At 38.6% G+C, this 25796-nt stretch overlaps 1 protein-coding gene across 1 annotated transcript in view; it reads left to right on the top strand.

Annotated features, from left to right (window-relative positions):
• clstn2a (calsyntenin 2a) overlaps positions 1-25796 on the top strand; it is a 277397-nt gene that overhangs the window by 187660 nt on the left and 63941 nt on the right. The window contains exons 3-4 of the mRNA XM_056241145.1: positions 8373-8568; positions 20031-20239. Coding sequence (XP_056097120.1) covers positions 8373-8568; positions 20031-20239 — 405 coding nt within the window. The remainder of the gene's footprint in view (positions 1-8372; positions 8569-20030; positions 20240-25796) is intronic.

Below are 25796 nucleotides of genomic sequence, written 5' to 3'. Positions count from 1 at the left end.
AGGGCTGGTGACCCAGATGGTTGCTGGTTTGATTCCCAACAAGGAGTTAGCAATCAAACATCCCATTTAGGGGTGTAAAGGGATTACAGATTTTAATTATTGATTATGATGACTATTATAATATTTATAAGGTATGAAAACCATCCTTGCTCCTTTGCAACAGACACAGAGCATGCAAGATTGAGGAAGCCAATGTGACCTTTAAAGGTGGGGCATGTGATTTGGAAAACGACCGGCAGATTTTGAAAATATACCATTCAAATGGTCCTACCTTCTTTCCTCCAACGCCGGCTCTGACTCCACCCATTCGAAGAACATGGACGCGCAATCATGCACGAGCGAAAACTCAGATGCGCGAGAGATTGTAATGACGATTTACTATTAATCATGGAACCGGCTTTACTGACGAGATGCGCATGCGTCACAAACTTTGGGTATGCGCACGACGGGGGTCACGCGCGCTGGGGGGAGGGGGGTGTGGTACAACCGTTTGATTGACGGACTTACTGTCCAATGATTCTGGTGGTCTTGGAAATGATTGGCTGGAGTTTTTCGAGTCCTGCCCGTTCCACAGATGATTAAATTGCTTAATTTTCATTTCAGTGCTTCTAACTCAGTGGCTGTAAGTGGGTTAGGAATAGGATTTCAAGTTATTTTGAAAAAATTTACAAAAAAGAGAATCACATACCCCACCTTTAATGAAGAAAGTTCAATGTGTGCATATTTTGGGAAATAATTTTGAATCATTCCATATTAATCAAATTGGATCATTGCATGAACGTTAGCCTACATTAATAAATTCCCACCTCTCTTTTTAACCCTTCGACATGTACGATCACACTGTTGTGATTAGAACGTTCAGTACATCATACAGACTATATAAACTGACAATGTGTTTTATTCATATCAGATACACATTGTGTAGGTATTGGGTAACTTTAAAATTTACTCTCTTCTTCTCCCACTTCACTGGCCACTTGCGTTCATGTATTTCGGGAGAAGTGGATGAATTGACGTGTTGTAAATCCGACAGATACGATTCTCTGAATTGCGGTGCAACTAACATTATTGATCAGCTAACATGATCATTATAAAGGTTTATAATAATAATAATAATAATAATAAGGTGATAAGTTCTAAAAAACTCAGCTAGATTGTTTTAAACTTGCATGTGAAAGGGTTAAATGTCACAGTCTTAGCAGTATGAGTCGACCTGCCTCCCCAACTAGAAGAGAACTAAACTTGCACTTAGGAAAGATAAGTAAAGTTTATATCCTATATAACTTAAAAGGAACATAATCAATGGGTGTAAAACTTGTCCTTGGTTGGGGAGCTGCCAGTCTGATTGATTCTGTGACCTCTTTTTAAGCTATAATGAAAATAAGGACAGCATTGGCAGTTAGAAATTGCATTTCCTAAGAGTCTTGCAAAAATCCCATGGAATCTGTATTATCCATTTAGTGCCTCTCTGAGCTTTGGTGGGATCTAGAGGCTGAGCAAAGGTTGTTTTACTTGTTTCTGAAAGCATAGCTTGCTATGTGAATTATAATGGCGGAACTTTATAAGATCAATTAAGATAATTACATCCCTTCATTCCCAAAGCTTCAGGAAAATTATTAAGAATTTTCTTCATATCACTCTGTTTTGTTCTCTTGATTATTGAGGCAGGAGTAAAAAAAAAAAAAGACCATAGAAAGACACCGGGAGCGGTTTATTAGCCAAAGGGTCAAACAGATGACTTTGCTATCTTCAAGAATACATTGATGTGTCCCACTAACGTAATGAAAAACCCTTTAGGAGTACACTGAATCCTTCAGTGTTGCTTTATAAAAGGCACCTTTGGGATTCGTCCTGTCGTAAACATTAGGTCAATGCTTTACACCAAGACATTTCTTGTCAAAGAAAGATTCGTTTTGCCAGGACATTTCATTGGCTACTCTTCTCTGAATGTCAAAAGCAAGCACTCCTCCCAAATGTTCAGCCATATGCGCTCTATGACATGACATTCTCTGCTGAATGACCTTTGGTAGAGCTTACAACTGTATGCATTGGATTGAACAGTTAATGTGACAAAGGCTGCTTTTCTCTCTGTCCTTTTCTTTAGGACCGAGGTTTGCAACTGGAGATACATGGACCTCTGAGGCTCCAAAATGTATTTGGACACTTGAGCCACAATTAAAATTGGATAAATGCCTTTGCATTATATTAAAAATACCAAAACAAGTTGCGTCTATTTTTAAAGAAATATGTTTTAAAGCACACTTTTCAATCAAAAATTCACAAATTATATAGCTATATGCCAACAATCAACATTTATTTAAGCAAATTTAAAAACAACACAAGTTGGCCAAAGTGCTGTACATGTCTAAAAATTACTCAATAAACACTCAACAAACAGTACTCAACACAAACCACTGGGTCAATATACAACCCTGATCAGTATCCTGAAACCTAGGGGCAATTGTGTGCCACAGCGTAGAGGTGTGTTTTCAACATAGATTTAAAACATTCTAACGAGTCACAGGATCTGATATGCAGAGGAAGACTATTCCAAAGACGTGGGGCTGCCACAGAAAATGCATGATCTCCTTTGGTTTTCAACCGTGATTTTGGAACATCATGTAGGAGCAAACTCTGGGATGATCTTAGGGGCCGAGCGGAATAATGATGCTGTATCTGTATCAGATGTGCTATATACTCCGGAGCAAGACCATGCAAACTTTTAAAAACCATGGTCAAAACTTTATATTGGACTCTAAATTCAACAGGAAGCCAGTGTAAATATGCCAGCACCGGAGAAATCCTAGACCATTTCCCTGTGCTTGTCAACAGTCTGACTACTGCATTTTGCACCAGCTGCAACCTTAATAGCAACTTTCTAGATAATCCTAAATATAACGAGTTGCAATAATCCAATCTGGATGAAATAAAAGCATGAATAACAGTTTCCATGTCCTTTAAAGACAGAATGCTCTTTAATTTGGCGATGCTCCGCAATTGATAAAAGGAACCGTTGACCACGGCATTGACTTGTTTATCAAATTTCAGCTCTGAATCAAAAATTACACCAAGGTTCCTTGTTTGTGTGTTGACATTAGTGGCTAAGGGGTCATGATGTAAAGAAAGCGGTTTGGCTAACTTAGGTAACACTCTGATTTTGACTCATTGAGCTGCAGAAAATTAGCAGCCAACCATGCTCTTATCTCGTTCAAACACTCAAACATAGTTGTAATGTTGGAGTCGTCATTGCATTTCATGGGCACATATAGCTGGATATCATCAGCATAACATATGTGTAGAACTTATATTGTTATTGTGATGAAGTACACTTGTAATTATTCTGCTAAGACACTAGTGTGAACTAGTGAGGAACTGACTTCATACATCCACGAAAAAATGGCTTCAAGACCAGTTAGATAAAAATATTAGTAAAAAAATTCCAAATACGCACTTAGTTCTTAATTTGTTTGCAAATGGCAATTGATTTATTGGATGTTTGTATCTAATGCAATGAATTCAGATATTTCAAGTGTGACTAATTGTCCAGAAGTGTTTTCTGAAGGTCACTAAATGAAGCATGTTGAACTAAGTCAAGTCTGGAGACTGTAAGTTTTGTTTAATGTTTTGTATTGATGGCAAAGCTGAATTTTCATAAACCATTATTTAATTATATTTCATCATAAACATACATTGCTAGATAGCTAATGAACATAATCTAGCTAACATTTAAAATTTATTTATGGCTAAAATAACTAAAATCATTTGGCAAAGTGATATGGAACTGTAAGATTCAAGTAGATTCAGGTATTCAACAGCCCTGTAGCATAATAACATTTATATAATATTATTACGGTATTATTATATATTGAATATTATTACAAAGACCTTCACAGTTTAATAAAAATGTCTTCTCTCACTGTGAACACATCACGGATAGATGTTCGTTGTCTAGCTTTGTTAAATCTAGCTAAAGAGCATACGAGAGTCTTTTTTTTTTTTTTTTTTCACAGTTTTTAAGAAAGCCTCAATCATGTCAGGTCTGCCTAATGATAAATATGTACTGTAGTACTTCAGACTTTCATTCTATGCACTTTAGCCTTCATCTTTCTGGGTGTGCGTGTCAGTGGATTTCGATCAAAGAGCCTTGTGTGCTGTAAATCAATGTTAAACTACATGGATATGCCAGCGCTAAAAATGACTAATGATTTGATGTGCACTGGTCCATCCTCAGGCTCTCTTCACACTCTTGATAGGACCATTACCCCATCCAGACACAGATATATGCACACTTAGAGCTTGGAGAGAGATGAAAGAGGCGGACAGTGTTGGAGAGGAGTGAAGGAGGGAAGAGTGGCTCTCAACAGCACCTCAACCTCCCACTGCATGGCGGGCATTATTGAGCCAGTGTCTGTATGTGTGTGTTTAATAGAAAGAGAGGACAGAGAATGAATGGGGGTAGAGAAAGTCATTAGCGAAGAATGTAATCCAGAGAGTAATTAAAGAAAGGGAACATGGGGCCGGCCAAGTGTATCTCCGAAGGGTCGGATGAATCAAGGCTTTGCCTGGTGATGGTTTGTGTGAACAGGGTTTTAATCAACCCCGACCCACATCAGCTCAACCTAGAAATAGATGGAAAAAAATATCAAAGACGATTGTGCAATATGTTGGGAAAGTACAAGTCCAAGTGCTCCTGGAAGTTTCCTGTGGCTTGAACAAGGTTGTTCCAAAACTTGAGGTTTTTGTAACAGAATGAAAGTTTCTTATTATATATGTGTGTGTGTATATATATATATATATATATATAAAAAATGTAACCAACATTTAGTGGATAACTTGTATGTGTGGTATACTATTGAGTCACTTGATCATTAAAACAAAATAAACCCAGATGTGGCTGGTACACAAAGTACATAAACTAGAGTACTATTGTATAATTTTGAAGAGGTTTATTTAGCAATAATTAGTGTCCTGTTATACATGTACATAACTACTTTGCAAAACAAGTAAATAAATGAAAATGAAACAATGATTTAAGTTGACATTAATTGAATACGTGAGAAGAAAGGGATCGTAGATGTATAAATGAGAGCTTTATGTTAACCTTAAGTTAATCTTAAGGTTTCTGACCAGTATTTATAAAGCAGAAATTAAATGGTATAATGTCAAAACACTATGAATTTTTGTTTTACTTTTTGTATTTAAATATAAAATAAACAAATTACAAATTTGCTGCATGTTTTAATGTCATGTTTACTGACACACAAATTAGACTTTTGGAAATTATTGCAATGCAGTTTGTTTGCAAGTCCAGAACAGGGATCGACCAAAATACAATAAACAACAACAACAAAACACATTTATTGCCGGTCGATAGGCGCATCTCTTATATTTCATATATAGTTATTGTATGTATATGCACTGACAATGATTTGCCTCCTCAAGAAAGTGAGTGGAAGACATTTTATTTTGAGAATTGCCATTTATGGCAACATGACCGATATTGGCCAGGCGGACAAAGTTGAACAATTTAACTAGGAAAATGTGAAATGCAGGAACTAGCAATGGCAGTGCCAACAGTGAAGCTCATGTGTTTACTTCTTCCTGGATACTGCAGTCTAGAAGGAACACCTTCTAGCTGGCATCCAACAGTGCAGAGACTTGGCAACCGTCAGCGATTACATTTCTTTGTGCAAAATTGTCATATGTTTCTTCCTGTGGATCAATGTGTTAGTCTTGTTTGACCTTGAAGTTGATGAGCAAAGCTTTCAAATGCATGTTGTGAGTTGATATTGTTTTAACAGATGCCTGTTTTCACACTCGCTAACAAGGCTAACTTTCAAAACAAGACTCACACAGAACTTACTGAGCGAATTTACTGTGGGTATTGATCTGGACTTCTCAAAGGTGAAGGTTTAGAAGTTGCCGGCAGTTCTGTCATGAAATGTTAAAAAGACAGTTTGAGCTCTTAATTAAGATTGTGATTAGGCCTGACAGCGTGTTCACATGATTAATAATGGAACATAATCAATCTTTTGGCTTCAATCAATTTTTGACCTAGGGAATTTACTGTGCAACTGTACCACCTGCAAGTTTTGTTTTAGTTGCCTCATTGTGGTAAAAACCATCTCCAACAACAATGGGGAACTGCCGTCTGTTGCATGACTCAACCGTTATGATATCCGAAATATCTCTGGCTGCGTCCCATTCAACACATCTAATTTGCACTCTTTCCAAAAACGAAACAGGAAAATGAATTGGTTTACGAGATGGAGGTCATCCAGGTCTCTGGAGTTTACCGCTCATGTTCCTTGTAAACCAGCCTACTATAAATGAATTTCTGCAGTAAGCAGTACAAATATTACATGGATGATTTCATTCATTAGTCTCAAATTGGCTTACCCAGAACTCCCTTCTTTACACTCCCAGAGCTGATGTGAGGTGGTATTAAAAACATGGCACATCTGTCGGCCCGATTTAATACTTCCTTCAACACTTTCAAAGAGTAACTCCAAAGAGTTTAGGCTCCGTGGAGCTTGCCGCATGATTACAGACCTCTGTGCTGGCAGAGCGTGAGGAGATGCTGCCATTTTCAAGCTGTCATTTGGAGACATGATGGAAATTAGCTCACGGTTTCCCTCCATCATTACCCTGTACATATACATCCACATTGCCTGCGCTTCCTATGCTGTATGGTTTGACCCTTTTGCCCTTTCTTCAATTGAATCTGGAAAATGCATTTGCAACAGCAGACGGAGCGGAAAATGGGTTTACCCGTGACTCCCAAGCACTAAGTGGAATTTTATATTTTTTCTTTATCCAGGGAATGTTTTTATTTTTTGCGTATATGCATTGTTATCATTGTTATTCTCATATAATGTTCTTTCCCATTTGCGTTACAATTCTCATCAAAGAAGCAAAACTGTGTGCGTATCTGTGTGCGCTGCCTGGCTTGTTATGTTTTATTTCTGCAGCCGCCCTGCTCCATTGTGCTACACGTTTAATTTGGATAAAGCATCGTGGGGCTAATAGAAAGGGTACATTTAAACGGCAAGTCTCTACAGGAACAGGGACTGCGGAGGGTAAATTGTTATTTCAGCACTGAGGGAGGAGGGAGATTTTCTAGCGGAGAATCAGATCTGCTTAAAAAGAAGAAAAAAGAAAATAATGAAAAAAGAAATTGAGAGAGAATGGAATGGAAAGAGAAAGTTAGGCTTATCTGTCCGCAGCAGCAGGCTTGAGCTCACAGCATAACCGCACGTCCCTGTTTGCTCCAGAGACCTGCCGGGGTTTAAGTGATATCAGCCGTCTCAGGGTCAGAGTTCTGACGCTTTTTTTGTGGTCATTTTCCAAATCCCTAAAAGAGCCTGTATGGCCAGATAGAAGCGCTGCAGAAAGGACCCATGAACAGATACAGTGGCAAGACAATGTCCTTTCTTGGGGTCTCAGAGTTATTGCGGTGTCAACAGATTGTGTGTCAACATTATCTGTGATTGTATGGTCAGAACTGCACTGTGGATGACTACAATGCAGTCTCTAGAAGAAATTGTTTCCAAGGCTACAGCAAAACTTAAAGTGAAGTGAACAATGTCACCTGGGAAATGAAAGACACAAGTTAACATCAATATTCATGGTCATGAACTTCATGTATGGTGTTTATTAAATTAAATTAAATTAAGTTAAATTAAATTAAATTAAATTAAATTAAATTAAATTAAATTAAATTAAATTAAATTAAATTAAATTAAAAAACACCATACATGAAGTTCATGACCGTGGTATGATACTTTTTTATAAGGAATGATTGTCTAGTAGTCATACTAATTAGGATTTAAAAACTAATTTTTATACCTTGCTTTCATATTAGCTTAGTTGAAAAATAATAAAAATTTAAGTGTATATTACAGATAGCCAAAATGAAAGAAACTGATTGCTTGTAATTAGTACGGCTTGTTAAAAAGACATTTTGTTCAAATTATTCTCTGTCTATGCTGAATACATATTTTATTGTAATGATTTCTTCTCCAGAGGGATGGGCCGCTTTGAGAACGAGAATGAGGCTGTTGGTACACGCAGTCATTACCACATTGAAAACACTGTACTTGAGCACAGTGCTTTCTTGCGCAATGTGATTCCAGCTCTGCAATGAGGCAATTACAAGAGCAGACAGTTGTTCTTCCTCTCGCAGCACGCATAGATTCAGTTTTAAAGGCACACCGTGTCCTTTATATTACTGCTGCGGGGTTGGGGGGCCCGGCCTGCTGGGTGAAAGTTATAGCAATGATAGCTTGTTGAGATGCAGGCAGGAAAAGAAAGTCATTCACTTGTTCTCACAGCCACTCATTCTGCTTCCTGTGTCTTGTTGTTTCTTCCAGGAGAGATCTGTGCGTTTAAGATTCATGGGCAGGAGGCTCCATTTGAGGCCGAGGTGTTGAACAGGACATCGGGTGAAGGGGTGCTGAGGGCCCGGGGCCCCATAGACTGCGAGCAGCAGAAGGAGTACACCTTCATCATCCAGGCTTACGACTGTGGAGCCAGCCCAAGTGGAGCCAATTGGAAAAAGAGTCACAAGTAAGTAGAGAGACTCTCTCCGGTGTGGCATAATCTAGTTTGACTGTCTCAAGCTTTAGTCCACATTTACATAATTTGACTTATTATGACATAACATTACTTAGTTTAATTAAGTCTAATTTAAATTAAATAGCTAAAAGTAGGAGTCTATTGAATTTCATTTAAAAATTAGATCAAATCAGTGACTCAATCGTTGAAAAAGACGTCAAATCAAAAAGACTTCAATTCAATGACATTTGGGGCATTACAGTGCCCTCCACTAATATTGACACCCTTGGTAAATAATATGAGCAAAGGCGGCTGTGAAAAATAAATATGCATTGTTTATCCTTTTGAACTTTCATTCAAAAACACATTATGAAATAAATGTTTTTCTCCAATGCATGTTGGCCACAATTATTGGCACCCCTAGAAATTCTTATGAGTATAATATCTCTGAAGTATTTTCCCATTCATATTTTTTTTTGCACACCACGGTGACTAGCATGAAATTATCCAGCCATGACTTCCTGTTCCACAGTAGAGTACAGTAAATATGAGGAAACATTTCTTAATCATTCATCACAATGAGTAAAACCAAAGAATATACACTCACCGGCCACTTTATTAGGTACACCTGTCCAACTGCTCGTTAACACTTAATTTCTAAGCAGCCAATCACATGGTGGCAACTCAGTGCATTTAGGCATGTAGACATGGTCAAGACAATCTCCTGCAGTTCAAACCGAGCATCAGTATGGGGAAGAAAGGTGATTTGAGTGACTTTGAATGTGGCATGATTGTTGGTGCCAGAAGGGCTGGTCTGAGTATTTCAGAAACTGCTAATCTACTGGGATTTTTACGCACAACCATCTCTAGGGTTTACAGAGAATGGTCCGAAAAAGAAAAAACATCCAGTGAGCGGCAGTTCTGTGGGCGGAAATGCCTTGTTGATGCCAGAGGTCAGAGGAGAATGGCCAGACTGGTTCGAGCTGATAGAAGGGCAACAGTGACTGAAATAACCACTCGTTACAACCGAGGTATGCAGCAAAGCATTTGTGAAGCCACAACACGCACAACCTTGAGGCGGATGGGCTACAACAGCAGAAGACTCCACCGGGTACCACTCATCTCCACTACAAATAGGAAAAAGAGGCTACAATTTGCAAGAGCTCACCAAAATTGAACAGTTGAAGACTGGAAAAATGTTGCCTGGTCTGATGAGTCTCGATTTCTGTTGAGACATTCAGATGTTAGAGTCAGAATTTGGCGTAAACAGAATGAGAACATGGAACCATCATGCCTTGTTACCACTGTGCAGGCTGGTGGTGGTGGTGTAATGGTGTGGGGGATGTTTTCCTGGCACACTTTAGGCCCCTTAGTGCCAATTGGGCATCGTTTAAATGCCACGGCCTCCCTGAGCATTGTTTCTGACCATGTCCATCCCTTTATGGCCACCATGTACCCATCCTCTGATGGCTACTTCCACCATGTCACAAAGCTCTAATCATTTCAAATTGGTTTCTTGAACATGACAATGAGTTCACTGTACTAAAATGGCCTCCACAGTCACCAGATCTCAACCCAATAGAGCACATTTGGGATGTGGTGGAACGGGAGATTCGCATCATGGATGTGCAGCCGACAAATCTGCGGCAACTGTGTGATGCCATCATGTCAATATGGACCAAACTCCCTGAGGAATGCTTCCAGCACCTTGTTGAATCTATGCCACGAAGAATTGAGGCAGTTCTGAAGGCAAAAGGGGGTCCAACCCGTTACTAGCATGGGGTACCTAATAAAGTGGCCGGTGAGTGTAGTTCTGATGTGCAGCAAAAAAAAAAAAAAGCAATAAAAAAAGCTCTAATCACCATTTCCACCATCAGAGCAATAATTAAGAAGTTCCCATCAACTAAAGATGTTACAAATCTGCCTGGAAGAGGACATATGACTATCTATATTGTCCTAATGCTCAGTGATGAGGATAGTTTGAGTGGCCAAAGACTCTCCAAGCATCACTGATGGAGAATTTCAGAGATTAGTTGAGTCTTGGGGTCAGAAAGCCTAAAAAATAAAGATCAAACAGCACCTACATCACCACAAGTTGTTTGGGAGGGTTCCTGGAAAAATACTCCTCGCTCATCCAAAAACAAACTTCAGCATATTCAATTGAAAGACATGACTGGAACTTCAAAGGGGACCTGGTTATTTGGTCAGATGAAGGTAAAAAAAAAAAAAGAGCTTTTTGGCAGGAAACCCACCTGATGGGTTTGGTGCTGACAGGGATCAAAAAGTACCCCATGTCCACGGTTAAATATACTGCTGGATCTTTAATGTTGTGGGCCTATTTTTTTGCTGGAGGTCCTGGACCTCTTGTTCAGATACATGATATCGTGGATTCTAGCAAAATCTAAATCTGACCCCCCTCTGCTAGAAATCGTATAATGGGCCGTGGTTGGATCTTTAATCGGGAAAACGATCCAAAAAACATCAAAATCAACACAAAAATGTGTCACTGAGCACAAAATGAAGCTTCTGCCATGGCCGTCCCAGTTCCCTCTGAACCCTATAGAAAATGAGTGGGGTGAACTGAAGAGAAGAAGCACCAACATGGAGCTGGGAATCTGAAGGATCTGGAGAGATTCTGTATGAAGGAAGGGTCTCTAATCTCTTGTCAGGTGTTCTCCAAACTCATCATTATAGGAGAAAACTCAGAGCTGTTATCTTGGGAAAAGGACTGCAATAATTGGTTGAAATAATTGGGTGCCAATAATTGTGAACTATAGAAAAACATTTATTTCATAATGAGATTTTCCCCCCACTTTCAATTGTTTTACTTCAATGTGCATTTTGTGACTTTTTTTAATGAAAGATTAAAGGATAAACAATGCAGATTTATTTTCACAGCCGCTTTTGCTCATATTTACCAAGGGTGCCAATATTAGTGGAGGGCACTGTATGTAGTCCATAATTATTGTTTTACTCTTGATGTGGCACTTCGCCTAGGAAAGTTCGGTCTAGTGGTTCAAGTACTGGTATTTAGCATTTTGTATTTTGGATAAAAGCTACAAAATACTTCAGCTGTAGTCTACAAGCGAGAAGAGCAATCGACTCTGTGATATGGACTGTGTGAATTAAGGGACTGGTGTCCTGCTGTGCAAATGATCCGTTTGTTTAATTCATCATCTCATTATCAAAGTTAAAAGCAGAATGAAGCTTAACCACATTTGTGGAAGCTTTTGAGGCAGAAAAACCATGAGGAAACCAACTGCTGTGCTGAGAGTTAACCAGCCTAGACCATTATCGGTTTCCTTTGAAGTTGCTTTTAATATTAGCATGGTAGTCTAAGGCCGGGGGTTTTCAAAGTGGGGGCCGCAGCAAGTTGGAAGAAAAAAAAAGTGAAAAATCCCCCATAAAAAACTTAAAAATATTTATATTATTATGAGTATTGTTATGAAATAGCATTATAATAATTTGTCGCATAGCCTATCTGAACATTATACTTTTAATGCTAATCTTTTAGAGATGCACCAATTGATCAGTTGGTGACCAGAATTTGTGGTGACCGATTTTCACGTGATCGGCCATGACAAATGTCAAATGCACTCGGACGCCGCATGATTAGCATCACACAACATCAGCATCCCACGTGCACACAGAAAGCACATGTACGAAACCTCGTGAATTACCAGTAGCACCTCAATGCAGTACATGAGATCCACGGGGAGGAGTCGGATCAAGATCCAAGGGGTGGAGATGGGTAGGATTAGGGGTGGCTTTAGGGATCAGGGGGCGGAGATGGGTAGGTTTAGGTATATGTAAGGTGGGAGGAGTTGGATCTGGATCCGACTCCTCCCCGTGGATTTCATGCACTGCATTGAGAACCATCTCTGAATTACGGCCGTTTCAGACCGCAAGCGCGAGCGGCGCGCTTTTCGCCGTGCATGTTAGTCAATGAGTTCATTCACACCGGGAGCAGGAGCGACGTGCTGCTCCCGCTCAATTAAAGTGAAAGCACACTTTTGATGGACAAAATAAATATGATTTCACACAAAAAGTGCCTAAAATGCACATAATTTCCATGTCTAGTGTTTTAACAAGAACTGGAGTAGGCTATGTCAGAAAAGAAAATGAAGACTTACCCAAAGAAAATTTACCCATTTAAACTTGTTTTTATTATTCAGTTTGGGTAAAAGACAAGTATATAAAGTTTTATAAAAAAAAATATATATAGAAAATAAATATTTGTGTGTGCTGTAAAGTGGTTAGAAAAAATGTAATTGGAATCGGCTGAAATCTGTATCGGCAGGTCAAACTTAATGAAAAATCGGAATCGGCTTAGAAAATTGTAATTGGTGCATCTCTATAATCTTTCTGATTGTCTGGTATCAAACACCATCACATAATCTGATGTTAACCTAGATGTTTTATTTATTTATTTCTACATTTGCCGTAGTATTGTCGATGGGTTCAATAACACATCCAGCAAAAGGGGGGCCTTGGCCTAGTGGAACCTAGTGGTATTTTTGGGGGCCTTGTCATGGAAAAGTTTGGGAACCCCTGGTCTAAGGTACTTCATAGACCCCTACCACCACCATTATGGTAGTGTTCAAAAACCATGTATTACAATGGTACCATGTCCAAAAAAAAAAAATAACAAAAAATGCAGTTTTCACTTCAACAAAAATGCAGACCACCTAACACCCCAACTAGGGATGACACATTCTACAGAGTCCCTAAAGGGACATGGAGATGGGAGAAAAAAAAATGCGATGGGAGGAAAAATATATTTCAATGCTTTTGCATTCTCTCACAATTATATAGTTGGGTTACTATATTGTATATAATTTGCTGGCATTAGGGAGCTGCTATCAATATGCGAGGTATTGAAATCGCTTTTGAATGCGTGTTCGCTTTTTACTTTCACTTTCAAAATCACAATCACGCATACTCTGTGACTACTGACCACACATATTACAAGATATTTGTCAATACGCTCAGGATCTGTTGTGCACCAAATCCTCAGACACCGTCCTGTTAGTCATCTCTCCTTAGATTTTCATAAGTGAAATCTGATGTACTGTAACGTAACCTACTACATGCCTAACCATTTGCCTTTAGGGACTCTGTAGAATGCGTTTTTAATTAGGATTTACACTTTGGGCACATCCCTATCCCCAACCACCAATTACCCTTAACTAAGTTATTAAAATGTATTTTTTCCAGTAGTGTACAAATTACCCTTAAGGCTGGAATACACTTCACAACTTTTAAAATGTGATGTATATATTTTTAAAACAATAGGAATCACACACTTTCCAACTTTGTAAATGGTTACTGAGGGAAAACCGTTTTAATTTGTCAATTGTCTTCTTGCAAAGAGATACATTTCTGTGTGAGTTTGTTGTTTGCAACAACCTAAAAGTCTGGAAGTGTGTGTTTCCCAATCTTTAAGTGTATGATGCCTATAACCACTTAAAGTCGGAAAGGACATGATGCATAGTGTTTTAAAATGTGTCCAGGGGCCAGTTGAACATAGCTGAAAAGTTTTTAGGGCTAACCAGTCTTTTTGGATTCAAATTAGACCAATCTACCTTTTTAAGTAACTGACTTTTTCTTCTTGAAGAAAAAAGTTAGATGACTAACTTGTAGGACTAGTCTAAGCAGTATATGCAACTGGCCACATTTTAAAAATCATAGTGTATGCCAGTCTTAAGGGTCATATACTACTAGACTTCCTAAGACAACTAAGGTGTTCTGAAAAACAAACTCGCACAGAAATCTGCTCATTGCTAGGAGACACTTGACAAATAAAAATGCTATGTTCTAAAATTGACGCAAACAAACAAACATGTTTAGATGGAATCATAGTCTGAAGATATCATAGTCTGTCCATCATACACTACAAGATTTTCTGTAATTCTGTAATACATAATTCAAGTGTAGTGTATTTCAGCCTTTAGTTTATATGCAAGGAAACAATCTTTATATATTATATAAAAACATGTCAGATGGCTGTTTTCTTCCCTATTTCATTCAAATGAATTAAATTGCTATTTTTTAAGCTGATGAACTGACTGTTTCTATCTGAAATGTTGACTAATATTAATAGCTAATACTAATAGCAGACTAATACTAGCACAATAAGTTAATTCATTGTTATGAGCTGATTAATCACTTGATTAATTCAGTGTTGGTGCTTTTTATTAATTATTATTATTTTGTTTATACAGGTCTATATTATTATTATTATTAGTTAATCAGCCTGTAAACTCTGTTCTAAAACAATTAAAGTTTAAAGGGGACTTATTATGCCAAATCACTTTTATATTGTATTTGAACATAGTTGTGTCCACAGTATGTGTACACAACCACGCTATTGTGATCAAAATCCATCCACTCCATTTTTTATTTTCCCCATAAATCTGAAACCGCATGCGTCTCAAAATGAGCCGTTCAGGAATATGCTCCAATGTGACATCATATTGGAACAGGCCTCGCCCACGACAGGCACGGAGTCTGCCCTATTAGCATAGCTGTGTGTTTGTGAACTTTGTGTGCTTTTGACATAACCTTCATCGGCTGGAAAAACAATTATTCTGAAAGTGATTCCAATGATTATAACAATGATGGCTACTGTTAAAGCTGTGTTGTGGACTTCACTCTCCTAGACCTTAATGTAGCCCCGCCCCTTTTCAGTGCTGTGCTCGTTGTGTTCTGTTTGCATTTCCACAGCATTACGGATTTATAATAATAATAATAATAATTCATTACATTTATATAGCGCTTTTCTTGGCACTCAAAGCGCTTCACATGGAAGGGTGAATCTCCTCAACCACCACCAATGTGCAGCATCCACTTGGATGATGCGACGGCAGCCATAGTGCGCCAGAACGCCCACCACACACCAGCTTACTGGTGGAGAGGAGACAGAGTGATGAAGCCAATCAGTGTATATATATATATATATATATGGGGATGATCAGGAGGCCATGATGGACAGAGGCCACTGGGCAAATTTGGCCAGGATGCCGGGGTTACACCCCTACTCTTACTCTGGGATTTTTAATGACCACAGAGAGTCAGGGCCTCGGTTTAACGTCTCATCCGAAGGACGGTGCTCTTTGACAGTATAGTGTCCCCGTCACTATACTGGGGCGTTAGGACCCACACAGACCCCAGGGTGAGCGCCCCCTTCTGGCCACACTAACACCTCTTCCAGCAGCAACCTGGTTTTCTCAGAAGGTCTCCCATCCAGGTACTAACCAGGCTCAGCCCTGCTTAGCTTCAGTGGGCAACCAGTCTTGGGCTACAGGGTGATATGGCTGCTGGCATGAATATGAATAATATGAATAAACCGCTCATTTTAAAATCTTCCTGGTCTGCTGACATTTGTTATGACATCCGCTTCAAACATTACAGTGATCATGATAACTTTCGTTAACTCTACAATAAGTAAATGCACTTCACCAGCTAATTACTTGTCGACAGCGGTGCCATAGAAATATACAGAGCTACTGCAAAAATGGAAGTTCAAAGACAAAATTCTAAAAATGTCTGCGTGCTAAAAATGGCTGTTTATCTGGCGCATAAGGTCTAATAGAATTAGAATGATTATTAAAACTTTATAGTTATTGTTATAGTTATTGACCTTGGTGTGAAAGGGCCTTTAAAGTGTGCTCTCGTCACCTTATATCTCAAATCAGAGTGAAGTTTAGTGTACCGTCCAGCCTTCGCTCGCTCTCTCCTTCCATCATTCTTTTTTTCTCTCTCTGTCCCTGGTGGCACTCCAGGAAATAAGTTGGCTACAGGCACACATACACACACCCATACTTGCACACATTGCTACACACCCAGCCCTGGCTGGCCCTGCATTGATGACCCATCAAGATGTTTACAAAGTTGCCGGAAGCTCCGTATGTGCACGACAATCTCTCTTACAATAGCAAATCACTGCAGCTGGAACACAGCTCTGATGAAGTGCAGGAGAGAGCCGTGCTTCAGGCACCTACTGCTGTGAGAGAGAGAGATGAAGAAGTGCTTTTGATTTCACAGCTTGGGCCGTTCTGATGAATGTCTCTTGACACCACGGTACAGAGGGGTGTGCGGGAACGTGTGCTCGCAAGAGAGATCGCAGAGTACAGGATATCAGCGGGATAATCTAAATGCAGGTCCCATTATCTTAATGTCAGACATACAACAACACATGAATTTATGCTTCTGTCAAATAAGTTCACATCTGGTTTGACTTAACAGCAGACACTGAGCTGGACTTCTTTAAGATTTAATGTGAGCTCTTTGTACCCCAATACAACTTTGTCTCAGCCCTTTTCAGGCTGGTTATTAGAATGATTTGGGAAGGGAAAGTAGGGACATGTTCTTGATACGTTTTAGATTTGTTTTGATGTCTCGCAGAAAAAGCAAATATACTCAGTTGGTCATGTGGAGAAAAGAAAGAGAAGATCTGCTCCATAAACAATATATATATTAGTGCTGGGCAACGATTACAAAATTTAATCGCGATTAATCGCATGAATTTATTGCGATTAATCGCATTGTTACGCGCAAGAGTGAATAGTGAATTCGAAAGTAGTGTATTGCGCACTTTTGATTTAAATATAGGCCTACTGCTGTATACACAAAAGTGCAATAACATATGGTTTGCCAAAACTTTAAACAAATAAGCTGCTTTATACCAGCAGAATTCCCTTTACACAGTAGCAATAAAATATTTATTGTAAATCTCACCTTAAACAATAATGTAATCAAATCAAATATTAAAACAAAGCTATGCCACTGCCAGGGCATTACCTTTTATCTAGCTTGTTAAAACGAGTCCAGTTTTCTTGTTTTTCTTTCTGAACAGGTATCTTTTATCAGGGAGCAGAAACAGTCTATGTAGTCAGAGGTCATGACCACTACTACAGATATAAGTCGACCAACGTTACTTCTCTGATAGTAGCTTAGGTTTGGTCATGACATGGTTTCCCACGTACACTAAGATTACATTAAACAGATGTAAAGCCCAATTTATACTTTTGCGTCGAACTCACGCTACGTACCTGCTGTGTAGCGCGCGTACCCTGACGTGCACCTCTCCAAAAATGTAACAATGCGTCAATTATACGCGTACCGCAAGCGCTGTGAGCTAGTGCGACAAGCAAATGTGTTCCTGTGAAACTGTTGCGGTCATGCTCGCCTCATGCACGCGCCCGCGCCCTCCCGTTGCCGAAGTTGAATGGACGACGCGCAGCACAAATCATTGGAAGAGAGACTGATCCTCGGCTCGCTGTTTGTGAGTTTCCACAATCTAAATAGTTATCAGGACGTCATCAACAGAAGGGAATTCACATGGCAGCGCATCTCCACTAAACTAAACGCAGGCCTATCAGGTAAAATTATGTATAATTTTAATTTAAGTTAAAAAGGCTACAGCTGCGTAGCGCACAGAAGCCGTTGCATGGTTACTATCCATAGAGCGCCTGTCATTCACTCGAGCGGCGCTGTCTCCCTTTCTGTTCACCTGAGAGAACCTCAAAGCCTCTCCACTGCTTGTTTGGATGGGTTATTTGCTGGCTGACCAATCCCACCCCTCCTGTGATCCATGGTTTGACTGTAGGCCTATGTGTATTCAGAGCCAGTGAGCAACGGACTTTCAAAATAATAATAAAAAAAACCTGCGTTAACGTGCGATAAAAAAATTGTCGGCATTAATTAATAAATGCGTTAACGCGATAATAACGCGTTAACTTGCCCAGCCCTAATATATATATATATTTTAATAGGCTATCGATATGATTGGAGTCTCCATTTCATGTGTGATGAGATCAATTTCTTTGTATAATATGTTTTAAATGAAACTGAAGAAAAAAAAAATTTATAAAAAGATTTTGTTTTTGTATGTTTGTTGATGTTGGGTTGTCAAATATACCGATACTACCGGTACCAGTCAGTACTAAAAAAGAAAGTTGACGGTACCAGCATTTCTACCGGTAGTAACAAGTATATTTGGTACCCCACTGATAGAGGCTGCTTTCATGCTCTCGTTCGTGTTTGTCAAAGGTTTCTATTTACAGCATGTTTTTACAAGTGTTGAGCATTGTAGCCAATCACAATCATATGACCATGAACGCAATGGCCTATCAGAGGTGATAATCCGCTCAACACCGTTGAAAACGCACAAGGTTTTCCCATTATAACCAATAAAGTGTACGGTAAACACGATGTAAAAATAGCAAAGTTTCTGGATTAAAGTCCCCGTGAACCGGAAGTTGCAAACGACTTTTCTCCAGTGTTGTGACGTATTTTCGAGAGAAACGGAATACTAAATGAGGCAAAATAGTGGGCGTGGCTTTTTTTCCAACTAGCACCTGATTGGATCTAGAAAAGTAGGTGTTTTCATTCAGCCTGTCTACTGTCAGTTGGAGGGGCGTGATTACGGATGTTAAGCAGACACCCAAACCGTCAAACCTACGTCATCAAGGAAGGTCCTCCAATGCAGAGGGGAGGGGAAATTTCAGATTTTGATTAAAGATTATGAACCCCAAAATTTTTTTTGTGTGTATTGACTTGCATGCATGAATTGTTCACCACAAAATGATCAATTTAGGCAAACAAAGTAAGTATGGTCAATTTTGAATTCATGGGAACTTTAACAACCATATTTAAATGCACAGTTGAATTGGAAACTTCAATGATTGACAGTGATAACCAACGGGCGAGACAAAACGGGACACAATTGAAGTACTTAATTCAACAGTTTTTGCTCTGGTACCGAAATTGGTACAGAGAGAAAACCACAAAATAGTTAGTGGCATTGGTACAGACTACTGAAACTTTGGTGCCGTTACAGCCCTATATGTATACTGTATAAACATAATTGCAGGTCAACTGTATTTAACATTTCCCCAGTTAAAACTAAACCTACACCCTCAACCTACGTTTTCAGATATCCAGATGTTTTAATTGTGAACGTTCAGATTCATTCATAATGAAATGCATTACTTAGCAATGATTGTATTTACAGACATATTGCAGGCGTAGCTTCATCTGGTTTCGTGTCAGTGTGCAGAATGCAGTTTGATAAACAACAGCTTAATGTTTGATGAGTAATTTTATTTTGATGAAACTGCTAATCAAGCCATCTATTCTACCTACTGCACGACACAATACTAATTGTTATCAAGTAAACATGTTTAAAATACTTAAAATTAGATTATATCAACCAAGGACATGTACATATTCAATTTAAATAATCAGTCTGGCCATGTGTGGTCTCAGTACAGTTTTTAGAGAATCATTTCTATCTGTCTTTATTCATTTCTTTAACGTGTAAAGTTATTCACAATTCACTTGCACAAATTCGGAGGTGTTATAACAGTGTGTCTCAGTTTTATTAGCACCTTTGATCTATACAATTAACATCTCTTCTGTTCCTCACGCTGATTAGTTGTTCTCTGTCCCTCCCCTTGTTTCTATTGCAGGGCTGTGGTTCATATCCAGGTGGATGATGTAAATGAGTTCTCGCCGGTGTTCAGGGAGCCGTTGTATCGTGCCACTGTAACCGAGGGCAAGATCTATGACAGCATCCTGCAGGTGGAGGCCTGGGATCAGGACTGCTCTCCACAGTACAGCCAAATCTGCAACTATGAGATTGTTACACAGGAGACACCTTTTGCTATTGATCGAAATGGTAAGTCTTAGATAAGAAGACGTGTGTGAAAAGTGTGAAAATTCTCCCAGAAATACTTGAAATTTGTAGAAATTGAATATATATTACTGCTAACCTCACTAAATGTTTTGGTAAAATTTGGTAGAGGCCTTTTATTATTTTCACTTATTTTATGCCAGTTATTATTTTTTAAGGAATTAATACTTTTCAGCAAGGATGCAGTGCTGTAAAAATTAAAATAAAGGCTTATTTTGAACTTTCTATTTCAAAAGTACTAAGTATACTAAGCAATACTAAGAATGCTGAAGAAAGATTGAATGCTGAAGATTGTCCACAAAAATATTAGACACAAAAATAGTTTTCAACATTGATAATAATAAGAAGTGTTTATTGAGCTCCAAATCCACATTAGAACTATTTCTGAAGGATCATGTGACACTGAAGACTGGAGTAATGGCTTAAAATAAAACAATTATATCAAAGAAATGAATTACATTTTAAATATATTCAAATAGAAAACAATTATTTTAAATTGTAATAATATTGGACAACATTTACTGTATTTTTGATCAAATAAATGCAGCCTTGGTGAGAATAAGAGACTTATTGTAAAAACATAAAAAAAAAAAAAAAAACCTTTTGAATGGTAGTCTGTCCTAAATTTTAATTCATTTATATTTGACTACACCTAAAAAAAATTGAGAGAATTAAGAAGTATTGTCTACTTTTAGTTCAAATATAAAACAACATTATATATACGTTTATTTGATAAGCATCACTTCATTCGAGATTTAGACTTGTTTTCAGAGACTGTATCTTTGGGATTTGTTTTGTGGTTATACTCATCTGGCAGCTTTTTTACTGGTGTAGTAAAAAAGTCAAATTAAAAGCTCATTATAACAGGTCCTTTTCTTTTGCATTGTGGGTGTTGATCAAATTTCCCCATCATCAACAGTGGTTACACCATTATTTGTTTTATTTTAATAGTTTAACCAAACTTTAGGTCTTGGAATATACAGTATATAATTTTTTACCTTCTAAGTAAAGACTAAGAAGTAAAAAGAATGTTTATTTTTGTTCCTTTAGAATGCTATCAAGGAAGTGTACATATATTCACAAATTCCCAAAATATTACTCGAGTAACTAAGTACAATTTACACCCCAGTTCTGTTGTGGCTGGGCTGGCTATTTTCTACTTGTCTTTCTCACTGTTTTGCTATTACATGAAGAGTATAAAAGTGATAAAGACATTCAAATCATTTTCCCACTTCCGTACTTCACCTGCATGCGATTTCTCTCTTAGGTGAAGATGATTGAATTTGATTTGTTTCAGCTTTCATTTTCTGTATTTGTCATTCACGGGTGCAGAATTGATGTCTTATTTGCTTATCGTCGAATGCATGAGTGAATTAAACGGCTCATTGGCCAGCTGGACCCTCGGAGCTCCAATTCTTGACACATCCGGGCACGTCAGAAACGACTCTAAGGTGCAGGAGTGACGTTAGCCCACAGATCACATAGCCGTCTCTCTGCTTTGGCTGTCTGTCTCCTTCTCATGTTCTCTTGTGGGGTGTCAGCTGTCGCAAAGAGCTGCGGTCTCTTTCATGGGCTCAAGTCGATCTCGGAGCTCCTGTCTCATTCACTTCCTCTTTCCGCCTTGGGCCCTGCCAGCGTCTGTAGTGCGACTGGCATTGACAGGGCTTGGTTAGTGCCAGGCGAGAGCTGAGTGATGCATGGGCCGCCTGAGTGGATTTTGTTCTGAGGGCTTTTGGCTCCATTATTTACTGTGGATCAGAGGGCAGAGAGAGTTATTAAATACAACAGGCCCACTGGCATTGTGTTCTCCAGTCCAGAGAGAGGAGGAGGAAGAGCAGGGAGAGAATCAAAGAAAATGAGAGCAGGAGAAAGAAGGGAAAGAGAGAAAGATTAATAGTTTGAGTATAGAAACATGCACTAATGATGTTAGAAGGGATTTAAGGTATGTGTTTGTGGCAGTATGAAACATTATGAAACTTCAGGTGATTCACTAAAGATCTTCTGTAAGATTTCGAAACCCTTGTTTTTGTGCACCCAAGAACTATCAGCGGAAAATGTTCCTAACATTGTTTCATTGTTTCCGACATAGAGACTGCATATGCGAATGAAACGAGACGCAAAGAGGCACAGAAATGTTTATTTGATACTCACTTTTGAATGGAATTCAATGAGAGAAAAGGAGGACGATAGATATGAATAGCAAGAGAAAGACAGAAATAAAAAATATATAACAAAAAACTGAAAAATAGAGAAAGTGGGAATAAGAGAAATAAGTGTAAAAGAAAAAGGGATATCGGAGATGGTAATTTATACCACCAGCAGCAATAAAATTCTGCTGGAAGCCATTAAATGAGTTTTCTTTGTTCTTTATGCTTTTACTCTGTTAGAACAGAAATTAAAACACGCTGAGGCGCATGCCTAAAGTTTCAATCACAAGTGTCATGCCTATTCAGACTGAGGCACACGCCCCCCATCCGATTTTGAATGCAACTTTCAGAAAAAAAGTGTCTGATAATTATGGTGCGTGACTTATTGTAGATAAAGAAAACTGTGGAACATTGTGGCAGAATTCACTTGTCTAAATTGTCTGAATCAGTCCAATTTAATTGTACATGCAGCATATTATTTGCTTTTAACTGGAAATTCTGTCATCTACCCACACGACTTTGTTCCACAGAAGAAAGTCAGTATACTGACCCTCCATTTATTCTGCTCTTTTTCATTCAACAAAATGTATGATGAGGTACGTGTCTACCAAGTTCAGCAGCATTTTTGCATGTTTTATGAATTTTATTTGAATGCATTAATTTAAAAAGTCATTAATATATTAAAATATGACATTTAAACCATGGCAATCATTGAATGACAATTTTCTGCCCACTTTCTCCACCAAGTGAGCAAGGACAGCCAATGGTGCCCCTTAAAAAAGGTGCACGATGCCCCTGGCTTGAGCTACACTTTGCAGAAACATAGGCAAGTTGAGGATCTCACATGCTTGCTCTGCCTCTTTGTCTTATTTTCTGTTTTTCTTATTTACTGCTGGTTTATATCTGTGCAGCACAGACAGAGGCCCATTGATAACTCACTGGAGGAGAACTGTTCCTTTTAAAACTCCCCTGCTCTTAATCATGTCACCTGACATTAGCTGCTGTAATCAGCTCTATCAACCACACACACACACACACACACACACCTCCTGCTTACTCCCACATACCTGTGTTTGTTGAAGTATAAGGCTTTGAGGGGTTTTCAAGACACACTTTAGCTTTGTGGCTCTGAGGATTGGTGCAGACTCGGTATGGGAGCCCATAGCGACTGACCTCTATTCCTCATTGCTGTCTCCTTGACAGCACGGCTGGTCTCATTGAAATGCAGCCAGCAGGTAAAAATAACCACAGGCCCACGGACGTGTGAGAGCATCAAATCACTAGCTGCTAGTTCAGCCTCATCTGTACTCTGTCACCACGGAGTGCATTCAGACTCGCCGCCATAGACCAAACAGCAACCCTCCCTGCTGATACCTATAGCAACTATGGGAGCTAAATGCTAAATTATACACATCAGTCCTGTGACAAAAAGCACTCATTACTCAAATGAACCAGAGGATCCATGTCATTATGGTTGTTTAACCTTGCTCTTCAAGTGTACAGTCTGTGGTTTGCTGACTTTTTTTCAACCAACAGAATCTGGCACCTCTTAAGCTGTTAACCAGGAAGAATACTCATCACTAAAAAAGCTTTTAGAGCATGGCCTGGCTTCCTGCCAGAGGTTAGAAAGTCAGAATGTACCTTTAGTACATTCTTTATCAGCTCTTAGCTGATAAAGAATGACTCGTACAACAATGTCAGATCTGTACATTGTTTCTGTACAGAGGTCCGGGGTCAGTAATGATTGATTATGTTTCATATGTCTTGATTGAATGAAAGTGCATCTTACTTCGTGGAAGCAGAACCAGTTTCCAGTAGGCCAAAGGGTTTGTTGTTTACTGTACAGCAGCGCTATAGTTTGTGCGTGTCTCTCTTGCTAAATGCCTCATTTGAAACATAACTGAAAGATTTCAATCTGATTAAGAGCTTTTTTTTAACCGATTAGCACTATAAGCTAATTAAAAACACAAAATAAATATACAGTTAATTTGACCATTTTTATCAGTAAAGTTATGTGATATGATATTTTAAAAACATTCATATTTATTTAAGAATAAATACTTAACAAAAGTTTGGGGTCAGTGTGATTTTAAAAAAATATATACTTTTAGCAAGGATGCATTAAATTGATAAAGTGACAGTGAAGACAAAAATATTTTTATTTCAAATTAATGCTGTTCTTATGAACTTATAACTTTTATGGGCCAAGCACCGAAATTGCGCATGCACCTTTTGTAACTGTTAGTGTTCTTCTTATTATTCCTCCTTCTTCCATTCTTGAGTCTATGGCAGCAGGTCATTGAACCACTTGCGGGGTAAATTATGAAATTTAACACTGAGATAGAGGACAGTCTTATCATTAACCACAGCATATTTGGAGTTGCACTCATGTGTGTGCTAAAAATGTTTGTAACATAAGGGCTACAAACTTCTTTTTCCCTTTGATTCCTTGGATCAAGCCGATTTGAGTGCATGTCATTTTCTGTCATGCCGATTTTCACCAAAATCCGCTTAGATCATCTTCAGACCGTGCTGACAAAAAGTTATTAAAATATTTTTGATAAACCAAACCGTTCTTGAATAACAAAGCGAACAAATTTAATGAAGAGCACGTCACAATGGATGCGAGGCTGTTACTTTATCACAAGAATGACCTAAGGCAACTTGCAGGTTTTTGGCACAGTGTCACCTACTGGTCAGAAGATATGAAAATTTACATTTTTGATTATTACTTCTGAATGGTTTGCCCGAAATTCATTAAACTCTTTTGATTCAGTGCAGCATACCAAGTCGAATGATACCCAATTTCCCCATATCAGCCATTTTGGGCATTGGCCATTTTGAATTTTGTTATAAAATGCTATATTTACAAACACATTAGTGTGTGGCTACGAAACTCAGCATGGGTCATCAAGACCATGCCCTGAAGGTACTCAAAACGTTTTGAGACAAAAAAATATAAAATTTAAATAAATGCTAATAGCTTTTGATTAAAGGTACAATATGCAGGATTTTTCGCCACCAGGGGTCGCTAACCTCTTACAATAACAAAGGCGTATATTGATGACGTATATTCCGCATTAAGCTGAATTGTGGATCTTGTCGGCAAGCTGATGTATCTTTTATGGATGAGTGAATACATTGATGTTTTTAACATGACTGATATGAAGCAGGGCGCGATTACTAGACGTATACCAGCGCCACACGCAACGTGAGTCCCGCGGATATAAAGGAATAAGGACATTTCATTCTACCGAACTACACGCAAGTGCTGAATTAATTCTCACACAGGTCAGTTTATTAGACAAATTAAACTTGAGGTAACACAGCGATGTTTCACTTGATCTAACAGTTACACTATCACACTAAACGGCATTTGAGTGTGTTGAATGTTG

This window comes from Rhinichthys klamathensis, unplaced genomic scaffold, assembly GCF_029890125.1.
Source record: "Rhinichthys klamathensis goyatoka isolate OS25496 unplaced genomic scaffold, OSU_Roscu_1.1 h1tg000631l_1, whole genome shotgun sequence".
Classification (NCBI taxonomy): Eukaryota; Metazoa; Chordata; class Actinopteri; order Cypriniformes; family Leuciscidae; genus Rhinichthys; species Rhinichthys klamathensis.
This window is presented reverse-complemented; position numbering and strand designations above follow the sequence as displayed.